Consider the following 14,192-nt stretch of genomic DNA (forward strand, 5'->3'; position numbering starts at 1 on the left):
TCTGCTGGTAACCCTTCTGAATGTGTGAGAGCTGAAACGTTGTTTTCTACAGGTGCTAGGCTGGGACTTGGAGGCACTGATTCAGTTCCTTCTTTGCTCTATCACAGACTTCTGTGTATCCTTGAGTAATTCACATAGGGTAAAATTTTCAAAGCCACCATGTGACTTAGGAGGCTCAATTCCACTGAGTTTCAATGAGACTTCAGATCCTGTGTGCCTAAATCACTTGTGAGAAAGGGACAGATAGGGTATGCCTACACAGCAAAGAAAAGCCCGTGGTTGGCCAGTGCCCGTGACAACTTGGGTTTGCAGGGCTCAGGCTGGAGCCTGGTAGTCTACGCAGCAAAAAATAGCCCCATAGCCCAAGCTCCGTGAGCCTGTGTCAGCTGGCACAGGCCAGCCACAGGTATCTAGTTGCTGTGTAGACATACCCTTCGTGTGCATTTGAAAATCTTATTTCGTGTGCCTCCATTCTTCATAAAAAATGAATGTAACATTACCTCTGACCTTGGAGGGCAGTTGGGAGGATAACTGCATTAGAGATTGTGAGGCACTCACATAATGTTGTAATGAGGGCCTTATAGATGTGTATATCTCTGAAAGAAGGGGAACGGGATAAAGTTAGACCCCAGAATAGAAAATGGATGGAGTAGTGGACCATAAAGGAAGGGGAAAAGGTTTAGTGGGTGAAAAGATGCAAAATAAATGTGTACGCATACATCTGTACAAGAAGTATGTAGACAAAGTTAGAATTGCATGTTTTATTACAGGAACAAAATCTATTTGGGTGACAGATGGGGAGGCTGTTAAATTAATGAAATATTTTAAAAGATATGCCCTGTTTTTGGTACGGAAAGAGGATTTTTTAAATTGTCAAGTAAATACGTGCACAGTGATGCAGAAAATTAATGTAGCCTTCAGCTTGTTACCACACATGGAGAAAGGAATTGTATGAATGGTTGTTACCTTTGGTCATTCTGTTTGAGCAGAAGTGGTTTGAAAACCAGGAAGTAGTTGGTAATTTTGGCAGTTGCCAACAATCAAAATGATAAAAAAATGCGAAAGGAGAACTTATTTTTTTAAAGGAAGAAAAGAAAAGTGAGCTTCAAAAGCTAAGGAGGTTAAGATTCTATTGCAGAAAAAGTATAACTAGCAGTCTCAGCAAAATTAGGCATTCATGTTATAAAAATCTATCCTTTGCACTTGCGTGGCAATCATTCATCAGAATTAAAGATTCTACAAAAGGTTTAAAAAAAAACATCGGGCACAATGTTCTGCTCCTCAGCCACAGCTGGTTAATTGCCACATAAGAGCATAGGAATCAGAACAAGGGGGATAGATGGAAGTGGTGACTCTTGTGCATCTGTTTAGGACTGTTGGAGCCCTTCTGTGCGGCTTATGGGGACTCCAGCTGCTGCAGCTTCTGTCATCTACATGTAGCCTTTGAGGTTGGAATGTATATTTCTCCTGCTAAAAGGAATGGCATTGTCAAATGGGTTCTGTCTAGTAGAACCCGGGTCTTCATCCAGGAATAAGTACCTCCATAGACATAAAATAGTAATATAGGTTTAGTGTCTGCCATAGTAAAGATTGAAAATGTTTGCTTAATAAGCTCCTAGATTCAGACACAAAACTTTGCAATCCTTCACCTTTTGGGCATTAAACATCCCTGTCTTTCAGCTCTGCACCAAGGTGAATATTATTTGAAAGTTTCAAGTGGAAAAAATGGTTTAAGCTGTTTTTTGAATGTTTGGTTTTGAATGGGAATAAAAATGTAAACATTTTCCCATTTAAAAATGTGGATATATGTATAAAATACAGTATTGACATTTTTTGAAAAGCTTGGAGCAGAAATCACGGGAAGATTGAAAGCTGCAATTTGGCTTGGAAAATGCTGTGAAGTATGGATCAGTGCCTAGCTTTACTCCAGAGAAAATTTGTTTTCAATATGTACAGGAGGAATTTTTACATCTAGGGACTGATGGCCAGCTATTTTATCTTCACAGGGGAGTGGCTGGTCTGCAGCATCACTGTAGACTGATTTGAGTAATTTTCTACGTATTTTGAGAAGCTTAGAATCTGAGAAGGTTTTTGTTCTTGCCCCTGTTGCTTTTTCCCTTGAAAATGTCCTTGTGCACAGGTATGTGGGAGACAGGAGGTCCTGAGTTCTTCTCCTCTGTGAGGCTGACTGCAATTAATCTCCTCCTGCCCATCACAAACTTTACTACTTATGACCTGAACAGGGTGTCTAGGTGAAACTGGAAATTTGAAAGTAATAACTTTGGCATGGAAATAGTCTTCATAGATAAAACAGTGCACAGGAAATAGATTTTCATGTGACTACATTAGTGGATTTTAAAATCTGAAGTAATTTTTGTATCAACTCCACACTTAATAGGGGATGTGCTACAAAATGTATGGGAAATACAAAATCCATTATACTTGAGTCTACATGAAACCTAGCATGGATGCAACTTATCAAATGTTTCTGGTAACCTGGAACAGAATAAAAACTGGCTGTGGGTGTCCTTAATCAGAGATGACTGTTTTCTAGAGCAGCTAAGCGGTTCTACTTACAACATTTGGCCTTTTGACGTTGTCACTATTTTGGTCAATTAAAGCTCCAAGGAGCTGACAATCAAAGCTTGCTCTTTTCTTCTTTTTTTAAAGAAATGGGAAATTTTAAATATAAAAGTGTTAATGCACTATTGGGCACTGCTATCAAATCCAAAGTTTCAACTTTAACTTTTTCTTCTTGTGATTATGCATTACAGTACAGAATTGTTGTGATCCAGTGGGCGAGGCACTAGCTTAGTCCTGCCTCTGCTACTGCCTTGTTGTGTAGTCTTAGGCAAGTCTCTCTACCTCTCTGTCTTCCCTCTCACTCTGTCTTCTCTAATTTAAATGAAAGATTTTTGGGGGGCAGGATCAGTCAACTACTGTGTTTGTACAGTATGTAGCACAATGGGTCCCTGATGCTCCTAGGTGGCTACTGTAATATGATTATCTAATGTATATATACATTTTTATGTCCTTAAATACAATCTTTGGCATCTCCTACTACATACTACTCTTGCAGGACACAGTCCATGAGAGATAGGGCTCTGTACTTAGATGACATCTTATTCATGAAGTATAACAGTATTCATAAACAGGCTGGTCCATATAGTGGTTGACTGCATCCCTGTCAGTGGTTCTTCATTAATGTATCCTACTACAAGTGCACTATTACTCTGAATCGTACATATCTACACTTTTATGCTAAAATTAAACTGTTTCCATGTTACTTATGACTATACACATAAGTAACTGTTTCTTGATTTAAATGTTAACGTTCTAGATGACATCTCGTACTTAGCGTGGCGGAAGGGAGTAATATCTGAACTTTAATAAGGCATGAAAAGTACACTGGCATCCTGCAGGCAGACAAAGAGGCATTGACTATCTCTACCAACAATGGGCCTGTTATCTGAGTGCTGGCCTTTACCAGCCAAGAGTAATATAGGGCTAGTGTGCAGGTCATGGTCCAAAGCACTCCTAACTGTTCCACTTCACCATGTCATGAGCTGAAACTTGAGCAAAAAAAAAGGCCACTGTACTTGTGCCTGCAAGACATTACTTCTGGGGGACAGGGCAGAGGGCTGATTCCAAAGCCATGCAGTGTTCACAAAGACAACAATGAATTCCTTGCAGTGAGAGAAACTCAGCTCTGTATTCAGTAGACGCAGCTCAGATTAACCAAGCTATCCATCTGTTGGAACAGTTCCTCTGTATAATGTTGGCAGTGTTTGGATGGAAGCTTAACTTTTCTGTATCTCACACAGAGCTGCTTTAAAAAATGTCTAGATATTGCAATCAAACTCTGATAAGAACTTTCTCTGTTAATGTCCTAGCTATTGCCTCCTTGTTTCATTTATTGCAACACATTGTCATCTGTTTTGGTGAAGCTAGGGAAGAGTTAATTTCAGAGCTATTGTCTTGGGTCATGGACTAAAGATTGTTGGATTTCAGCAGCCCATTGACTGTGGTCATTTGACATCACAGTACGTTTCCTCATCATCTGCAGTAGCCTATCCAGTACCACCAGTGGTCTTATACATACGATTAGCAATGAACTCCTGAGTCAGTCTAGAAAAATGGCCATTTGCCTCCCACTCCCCATCTTGCCATATCTCTGAGCTTAATGGTGTAAAGTTGGCCACTAAGGACACAATTTCCTCAGCCAAGTTCCCAACTAGGAATGTGAGAAACTCTTCTTGTTCCTTCATGTGACTGCCATCCATTCTGATTATACCCCACCCCATGTAATTAAAAAATACTAAACAAATCCTCCACACAAGTATTAATGTCGTCCCCAAAACACTTCCTTTTCAGTGGTCTATATATGCCTTTCCCCTATCCAAAACTTCTATTTGCCACTTAGGCCAGAAAACCCCTACTGAAATATGAATCTGGAGGAAACTCCAGGATCTTTACTCCCAAAATAATAGTTTCTCCCTACTATCTAGAAATTAATCAACAGCATATACACTGCTCTTTGACTGTATATAGCAAATGGCTTTGCAAAGAAGTTAAATATCACTATCACCAGCTTAGAAATGAGGAAACTATCACACAGAGAGGTGACATGTTTTGAGATCACATAACTGGTCAGAGGCCAGATATAAATTTTTTTTCTGTCTGAAAAGGAGGGGTGGGGCATTGGGCAATACTAACTCGTAGAGAAGAGCTACCTACTAAGTGATCTACCTTGTTCTGGCCAAGCCAGTTCTTTGCTAGGTGGAGAAATTGCAGCTTGAGATAGTATGGCTGGCATGTCTTTCTGACAGGCACGGGAGGGACTCATTTCAGGATAAATGTAGATTCATAAATCTGTGCTGTAAAATCCTGGAAAATAAAGTCAGCGATGTTTGGAATATCCAGTTTCTCAGGTAACAGAACACCTACTTTCTGAGGACTATGGAGACTAGACTGAACACAAACAGCTTTAAGAAAGAAAGGCTGCATTCAGCCTGAAGAAAGGCATCCATCCCACAGGTGCAGATCCAGTTCTCTTAGATGGATTTATCTGGGTTTCGATTTAGGCTATCTTAAACTTTTTAATTCCATAAAAGAACAATGTTCTTCAAAGTACAGTTTTTGCTGAGCCACCTTTTGGCAGCAAAAGGTGCATTTTTTGCTGTTGTCTAATCATATGGTCAGGATAAACCATGAGGAAGGAGTTTGATAAACCATTTCCACATTATTATACTGAATTGAATGTTTATTCATGTGGTAATGGATGGACAAGGAGAAAGGTAACAGCAGCTTTTTTCTTTTCTTTTTTTTTGGGTACATGTTACTGATACTCCCTTTTCATCTTGCATACAAAAGAGTTTTTTAATGCTGCTTTCACATGGTTAAAATTAGGAGTTTTTCTGTTAATTTTTAAGTTTGTTTTTGATATAAACAGACACCAAATTCTGGGTGACTAATGTATTTTGTAAAGAGCTCAGAGGATGAAAAGTGCTAGTTAATGATTTTGGTGGTTAAAAAAAACCTGACAATTGTTTATGATTTGTGGGAATGTGGCTGACCATTTAATTAATTTAATATATGCAGTTATAGGTAAGCTGTTATGTGTAATGTTATAGCATATGAAGTCAAGAGCATCTAAATGTTGCCCTTCAGAGAGGAGTCACAACAACTTGCCAGATACCTATCTTTTTGTAAAATGAAGCTGATTACATTTGCCTTCATCTTTAATTCAAAAGTGCATATTGCAGAAATGACAGATTCCACCAGGATCAGTTGCTCATTTTTGATCTGAGAGGAACCTGGAGGAGAAGCACTCAGGGTGCAATTATTGATGTGTGTCATCTTGTTCAAAGAAAGTGTGGATGTCAGTGTTTTAACTCTTTTGGAAAACTTACCAATTTATCAGTAAAACCAGAACAAGCCTCAAAACTTAATTCTAAAAATATAAATAGGCTATTTAGCTGGGGGGGAGGGGAAGATGAAATGAAATAAAAACCAAAATCTCCTCTCCCTCCAAAATACTACTACTAGCTATCTTTATCCTAATCTGTTTTGTAGTATATATACATATAGGTTTATTTACGTAATCATAGGCCATTACAGACTTGTTATACTTTATTTTCCTAAATTCTAATAGTAATTAATATTCAGCTAATATACTTTTAAAATTTTTCACACTGACCTCTTCTGCTGTTATGAGATATGCACTTGGAATTGAACCCTCATCGGCTCTTTAATTAAATATTAGTCACTGTCTTTTACAAATTTTAAGATAGTTTTATACATGTATAGTCAACAGCAACTTTAAGAAAATGATTTTAATACAATAACACAAATTGAACCAATGTCTTTTTTACACCTTTTTGTTCAAGCGAGCAGGTCAACTTACTTCTGACAAAGTGAAGAAATTGATGAACTCTGAAACATCAACCAGTTTAAAAGAGGAACAATTACTCCTGACAATGCATTTGCTTTGCCTAAGTTCTTTAACCAAACTTCCTGTGGATGGTGAGGTAGCAGTTTACTACTCTGCTGATCTAGTAACTTGGTTTGAAGAATGCGTTGGGCATTGAAGGGCCATTCTAATGAATAGAGCAGTGGTTTTAAACCTGTGGTCTGCAGACCCCGGAGGATCCACAGACTGTCTAAGATTTGCAAAAGGGCTTCATACCTCCATTTGAAATTTTTTGGGGTCCACAAATGAAAAAGGTTGAAAACCACTGGAATAGATATACCGTGCAGAAAAGGAAATCTTTTTATGTATTATTTAACCTATATATCATGGGAGTTTCTAAAGGCCTGCAATTTTACAGCCCCATTGTGCTATATGCTTTCCAAACATACAGTAACTGTCCCTTCCTCAGAGAGCTCACAGTCCAAAAGATGTGCCATAAACAGGTGGATGAGAGAAACAAGTGGGCCAAGGTGGATGACATGGAGTAATATAAATAATCTTAGCCAATCATGAGCAGTAATTACAGTTTGCCACCTGCCTAGCCATTGCCAGATTGCATTTCTCAACACTCACACAAAGCATGTGAGTTTGAGGAGGGACTTCAAGGAGGCAGCATGGGAAAAAGCACAAGGGTACATGTGAATGAAGTGGGGAGAGAATTGAGGCTGGCCTCATTGGCAGTGTGAAGTGGAGCAGGGGGGGGCGGTCAACCATGCAATAATAGCTAGGATAGGCAGGCTGCGGAGCTAAATGGTGAAGGGCTTTGCAGATAAGCAGAAGAAACGTGTGTATGATGTGGTGGAAGAGGGCAGTGTTTCGTGGAGAATGACATCATCCTCATGTCGGGCAAAAGATGAAAGATCCAGCCTCTTGGGTTGACTCTGAGAACAGAAGTAGAGGCCCTTTTAATGGAAACGGTAGACCAGAGATGATTAAGAGTTAAATGAGTGTTTTGCTATAGTGTCAAGAGACTCGGTCCATTTTCTTGTGGAGGAGGGTGTTTGACAGGTATAGGATATAGGAGAGCTTTACCAACCTGGAGGACTATTGGCTTGGGAGGAGGTGAAAGAAGGCTTGGCATCTAGGATAGAAGGGGGACCAGAGAGGTTAGTGCTAGAGGTGTCTGGAAGGGATTTGGCAATTGTGAATGCTGCATTGGGCAAAGAAAAACATAGGCTAAGTATTAAAGTATGTTTCCTAATAATGAGGCCTAAAAGATTGTGGAGGTCCCATCACCGGAATAATTTTAAAACAAAGAACTGAAGGAATTACAGTAGCTAACAATCCTGTCCTGGATGGTGGAGTAAATAACTCTGTTTTCTAACTATAATTTCCATTGTTTTAAACTTAGGGATGCAGTTCAGGATATTAATGATCTGACAGTAACTGGGTCTGATTCTCTGACCTTGCACCTTGTGTTTCCATAAAGACTTACGCAAAGTAAGTGTAAAATGCTGCTGTTCTGATAGGGTTGCATTTTACATTTGCTTTACAGAGGTTGCACAAGTACGGCAGAGGAAAGAGTACATACGGAGGCAGTGGAGAATCAAGTCCCATTGTGTCTACAAAGAGATTAAGGTAGGATTCTAACTGTAAATAAATTCCTCTGGATCAAATTATAAACCAAGATACGTACGAAGAACTCTCTGAGTTCAGTGGAAATATTAGGTATGAACATGTGACTAGAATTTAGTCCTATATCTCTCTTGATCAGTGGGTAGTAAAAAGACAGTTCTAACAGGATGTCTAGTTGACAGTGTTATCAAAAGTTGCTCAGACATCTGCCAAAAATTAGTTCAAAAACTCCAAAGGGGACACCTAAAAAAATAAGCTGAGAGAGAGATTTCACTAAATACAGCTGCTACCACCCACAATGGTGATGCAAGTTAATTAGCTCCTTATTACTTTTTCAGTATTTGCTATTACAAACGACCCTTTACAAGAGTATATTTTATGTACTGCCTGGATCCTCCCTCTTCTTTCCACGCTGGCTTATAGTGACCTCTCCTCTTTCTGCGGTGCCCAGCTGCTAGAAGAACAGTACAACAACAAAGGAAGATGAAAGAAGAGCAAAGCATCACAGGGACAAACCAGACACCTATATCTGCTGCCACCCAGGCAGGTCTTTGGCCCTCATTATCTGAAGTGTAATTCCTGCCATTGTACCCTTTGGTTTCATTAAAATGCTGCTTGCTGATGTTTAGGCGAGCAGGATTGGGTATATGGGATAACAGCTTATTGGATGCAGACAACATTTTGTCTGAATTAGATGTCAAACCTGTACTTTCTGAAGTCAAATCTGTCTCCTTAGGAAAATGGTCATCCAGTGGTAGAGACCTTGTCCATGAATGTGTGGTTAATTTGGTTTTTGGGACCAAGCCACTTCCATTGTGGGTGTGACTATCATTTGCTACAAAGCCTTGGCTAGTGGTAGAAGATGGAGACTGAAGTAGAGGAGACTTTGATGTGACATTATCATGCCGGCATTTTTCTGAATCAGCAGTCCTGGAGTTGTTTTGCCTTTCCCATTTGTTAAAAGAGGAACGGGTATTTGGATCCTTATAAGACAATTTTTCAAAAACAAGAAGATCTGGATCAATCCCTGATAAAGCAGGAAAAAAAAAAGCAAACATTAAATACACATCTCAAAGTGAAAACCCTAGCAATATTGGTACACTTTCAGTTAATCTCTCAGACGTTGAATGAAAGATAGGAAATAAAATAAATACATATAAATAAGTATATGCAATATACAAGTTAGTTTATAACTGTTGTAGACAAAGAAAAAGTCCCCAAGGCGCTTTTACCATTTGTACATGTGCTTCAAATGAAATACGGTGATCTTCACCCCTGACCTTCACATAATGACTTAACTGACATGATAGTCAATGATCCCATCACTGTCTTGTTTCTGCCTTCGTGTGTATAATGCATTGTTACCTGTTGTGATGTTGTACAAAATGACGTTGGTTTCAGCCCTCAATATGCAGCTTTCCAATGCTGGACAATAAATGTGCAGGCAATTAATGTTCTCAGGGATAGTTTCAAAGTAGAAAACTGCCAGGTTACAGGAAACTATAATGAAAAAAGAGTAAAACTGAGTCTGTGTGGGCATGATGACCCTTACATGTTGCCTTTCATTTCTATGGCTTTACATGAAAAAGAGTAAAAATAATGCAGAGTTACACAGCACTTTTAAACCATAACATTTTACAAACTTTCATTAAGCCTCAAAGAACGTTGTGTGGTAAGTACTGTAAGTATTTTTAATTCTCATTTTACAAGCAGGCAGAGAGAAGTGGAGTTATTTGCGTTGCAGATCATTCTTTTGGCTCACAGAGTAGTGGTATTACAAACTTCTCCTCCCAACTCCTTCCTTTGTGTCCCAACCTTGTTCTGGATAGTCCACGCTGCTGGTGTGATGGTTCTTGATCTCTCTACTAAAGCTGCCAACAAAGGTGACTTTGAAATGGTAGCTGTTGTGACATGGATGTCTGTCCATTGGGGGGTATGCAGAGGTCTTCCAGGGGGTACATCAGCTCATCTAGATATACAGGCCACATAAAAAGCACTAGTGAAGTCAGCACAAACTAAACTTTCATACAGACAATGACTTGTTTATACTGCTCTATGAACTATACTCTGAAATGTAAGTACAATATTTATATTCCAACTGATTTATTTTATGCTGACCACATCTTTTGAATTTGAATTGGACAATTTGTTTTTGAAGTATGCGTTTGAGATTAGATGCTTATAGTATGTGTCAGCATAGCTCTGCTTAGAACATGTATGCATTAATAGAACTTAGGCACTTGTTACAAAAAACATTTCTGGAATGATTCTGTAGTGTTTGATGTAACAGAATCGGATTTTAACTCCAGTGCATGTAGTCCCTTCACAGCAATAACAAAAAACTTTATTATACTGAAACCACACTGAATAATTTGGAAACTATCTTTGCATAAATGTATTACATTATTGTGATGTTTATTTCAACAGTCAGCCTTACACTTATTCCGACTGGGAATTAGCTTTTGAAATTTTGTTAATGCCATTTCCATAGATAATCATGGAAAAATCACAACTTTTCCGCTTTGTATTTACACTCTCACAAGGCATTTTCAGTTATCTGCAATGGAAAAAGAGGAAGATATTTATTTGTTGAAATATACCAAAACCAGCCTTTTAATCTTTTTTTCTGATTAATTTATTTTTTTCATTTAGTAGCCTGCATACTACATCAGAGTAACACAATTAAAATACTACTTGGAAATTGATTTGTCAATATACACAAGCAAATTTAATGCAGTGATGGTTTGTGTTTGTTTTTGTTTGTTAAAAAAGTATCTCTGAGTTTAAGGATATATACTTGGTTTGTCCATGATGAATCTGAACACACCAGCTTTCTTAAATGAAGCAATTACAATTCTATTACGAATGACATTTTACAGTGGAAATAGATCAGATTTTGGGTCTTAAACCAAAACTTTCTTTGCCCAGTTGGAACCAAGATAGAAAAGTCAACAAATAACAGATGAGTATCTTAAAATGCTAATGAAAATTCTGGCAAAGGGAGGTATCATCAGGTCTCAGAAACAGAAAATAATTAGCAAGTTTTCCTTGTCTGAGATCATTCTTCATATTCTATATCTTAACTTTAATCAGCCTCCAACTATTTAGCAGACTGATAAAAGCTTGTGGTTAGCATACATGTGTACTTGTAATAAAAGACAGGAGCAAGGAAGTATAAACACTGTCATTATAAAAATAACAGAAAACATTCTGTGTGAAGGACAGAAGGATAATCCTGTGCAGGCTTCCTAGAAAATTGAGTCTGTTTTGTCTCAGTTGTGTTTGAGTTTTATTTAAAAGTTACATACCAGACTTGGTGCATAAATACCACAGTGTTACATAGCCATCTTCAGTCACTCTATAAATATTTTCATCCATTTCCTGAGTGCTGTAGGCATTTTTATGGGTCATATATAGAAACTAGTTTTCTTCATATGTAAGGGAACTTAACGTTCACAGACCATTTTTAAGACTAACTACACAGAAAACTGCTCTCAGCACCAATAAGCCTTTCCATTTTCTCTTACAGCTTTATTATATAATGCTAAGCAAACAGCATAAAAACTTGGCTTTTTGAATATTTGTTGTAGAATAATGACTAATACAATATTTGCACTTACATGGTAACTTTCATTCAGGGATCCTAAAATGCTTTACCGATGCTAATTCTCTGGTAGTACAAATTTTGTACAGAGTGATTGAAAACCGGAAGCTTTATATTTTTGTTCATGCTGGTGATTTTACCTTCAGATACAACTGTACTCCTCAGTTTTCACGAATTACAGTAGCAATCTGTATCCTTACATCATCGTGTACATCATCGATTTCTAGAGCACTAATATGTCCTGTGATGATAACATATCTTTTCTTTTAGCACTATTATGCGTCAAATACTCTGCAACTTTTCTGATTAAAGTATGTCTTATTGAAGACCATAAAATACCTGCAAATAGGAGTGCTAAATGGACATTTTACTTCAAAGCAAGGATCCCAGTCCCACAAATCTTACTTTCATGCTTCTTATGTTATGGAAGATTTTCAGGAGCCAATGCAGACGTCTGTTTTTATTTCAAAATTTATCTCAAAAGTGTCATTGTTTTAATTGATTACTAGGCATATACAAGTTCCACTAAATTATTTCATTAAAGGTCACAAAAAGAAGTCGTTCTGAGTCTACATACCCTTTAAGATGTTAGTTTGTTTTATGCTTAAGATAAGTGAAGCTGGGTTTAAATGGTTTTATCTTTTCATACAGTTCATTGAAATCCATCAGAATATAACAAACTTTGTTTATAACATCACAGAACCTTGTATGAACCTGTGACTTTGTATTGTAATATTCCATATACCATTACCAATTTTCCTCAGAAATCCAGTCCAAAGTTTACATCTTTTAATGGAAATTTCTTGGACAAGACACATAAAATGCAAGCAAAGTATATAAAATGTTTTTCTTTATCTGGGACAAAGATCTTCGTACATTTATATCAAACTATTTCATCATGATATTTGCTTTAAGACAAATCTTGACTTCTCCCAAAATGCCCCTTGTTAATATCCAAATCCTCCCAATTTGTGATGTAGGCTTTTAATTTTCCTCACAGGCTCCTATCCGCAATAGGGCCTCCAAAACTTCCCCGAAACTGAAACTGGAAGGATCTGCTATTACTATTGCTATGCAACTTTTTTAGCATGTGATTTGAACCTGTTCAAGGCTAACATCCTAACAAAGCATCCTGCCCTATTAATTCAGGCACTGCAGAATCTACAACTGTCTGCAATTGCACGGAGAAGCAGTACAGTGATCATGTGGTTTGCGGCTAAGAATCAGGAGTTCCTGAGTTATAATTCCCCCTCTAATATTGTCTTTGGCAAGTCAAATAACAGCTCTGAGTTCATTTCATAATTGGTAAAATGTGAGCACCCAGGAGTCTGTCATGGACCAGGTCCCCATTGTTCCAGAACAAAAAGATGGTCCCTGCTCCAAGGAGCTTACAGTTCTCGTTAACCTCCCTGATTCTGCCATCCCTACTTAGGTTTAGTAGTAACTTACTTTGAGTGTAGTCCCATTGAAATCAGTAGTACTGCTTATGGAGTAATGGTCTTCTCTGCCTGACTGTGGGTGCCATTCCCAGGGATGTTCTGAGTCTCTATTAGTTAAACAGTAGAATGTTGTTCCCAGGAAACCAATGTTGTAGTGGAAATCTAGAGTTCCTCCAGTTCATTTACCTTTAAATAAATACATGTCATTTCCCCCTTGTTTTGGAGAGACAGACCCTACTCTTATTCTTATCTAAGAATGTCAACATTTTTCTAGTTTGCCCCTCCAAAGAGTTCAAGTAGCCAAATTCATTTCTATAAGGATAAAGGTGGGAGATAGGAGGGAAATAGTTTAGTTTACTTTCCATCCTCAAAAAATATTTGCATTCTTATTGTTTGGCATAATGATTAAATGATGTATAAACAGCCTAAAAATTAACTTCCCTCATGTAGTAATACATATTTTTAATATAGACTATATAGGATCAACACAGAAGCAGATAATAAACCCTTACCATTCTTCAGAAGGCAGCAGGTCCTGCTGCACTGCTGGGCTGTGACTTCTGTGTAAATCTTCAGCAGCTGGGCTCCCCTCTTCTGAGATTGCTCCAGATCAATCAGAAGACCCGGGAAGCGTCGGATCCAGCAATTTTTGTAAAAAGTAGTGGGTGAGCAAAGTGAATCTGACTTCCACACCAAACCCAGAACAAACAGCGCTTCTGCTACTGCCACCAGTAGAAACATCTCCTCGATGTGATCGGCTTAGTAAGCTCCTTTTCTCCAGCCAGAAGTACCGAGGACTAGCCAACATTTTGAGAGAGAATCTCTTGAGGAGTTGCAGCGCTGCCAGGAGAAGTAACTAGTTTCTTTTGAGCTGTTTCTTTTATCTCACGATGAGTCCCTGGGGAAACTGTTGAGCTTCTTAATGTCTCTTTCATTAATTTTTGTTCTTCTGCAGCCCCCCAGGTACGTTCTGCCTTTAATCGTTCTGAAAGCTGGATCCAATTATTCTGAGTCTGCCTTGTCTGTCCTTTTAAACCAAACTACTGCAGCTAGCTTTAATGTGTGAATAAACACAGAATAATGGTGATCCTAGCAGAATCAC

General features: G+C 38.2%; 1 protein-coding gene across 1 annotated transcript; it reads right to left on the reverse strand.

The window, feature by feature from the left end:
* Positions 1-8,394: 8,394 nt before the first annotated feature.
* Positions 8,395-13,831, reverse strand: MANSC4 (MANSC domain containing 4). The gene is made up of 3 exons (XM_067531086.1): positions 13,603-13,831; positions 9,413-9,547; positions 8,395-9,074 (listed from the first exon to the last, which is right to left on the reverse strand). Exons 1-3 carry the CDS (start codon positions 13,829-13,831, stop codon positions 8,395-8,397), a joined length of 1,044 nt encoding a protein of 347 aa, XP_067387187.1.
* Positions 13,832-14,192: the final 361 nt, after the last annotated feature.

The sequence above is a fragment of the Emydura macquarii genome, unplaced genomic scaffold (genome assembly GCF_026122565.2).
Source record: "Emydura macquarii macquarii isolate MOO-44397 ecotype Brisbane River unplaced genomic scaffold, CSIRO-AGI_Emac_v2 contig_3122, whole genome shotgun sequence".
NCBI classification, from domain to species: Eukaryota; Metazoa; Chordata; order Testudines; family Chelidae; genus Emydura; species Emydura macquarii.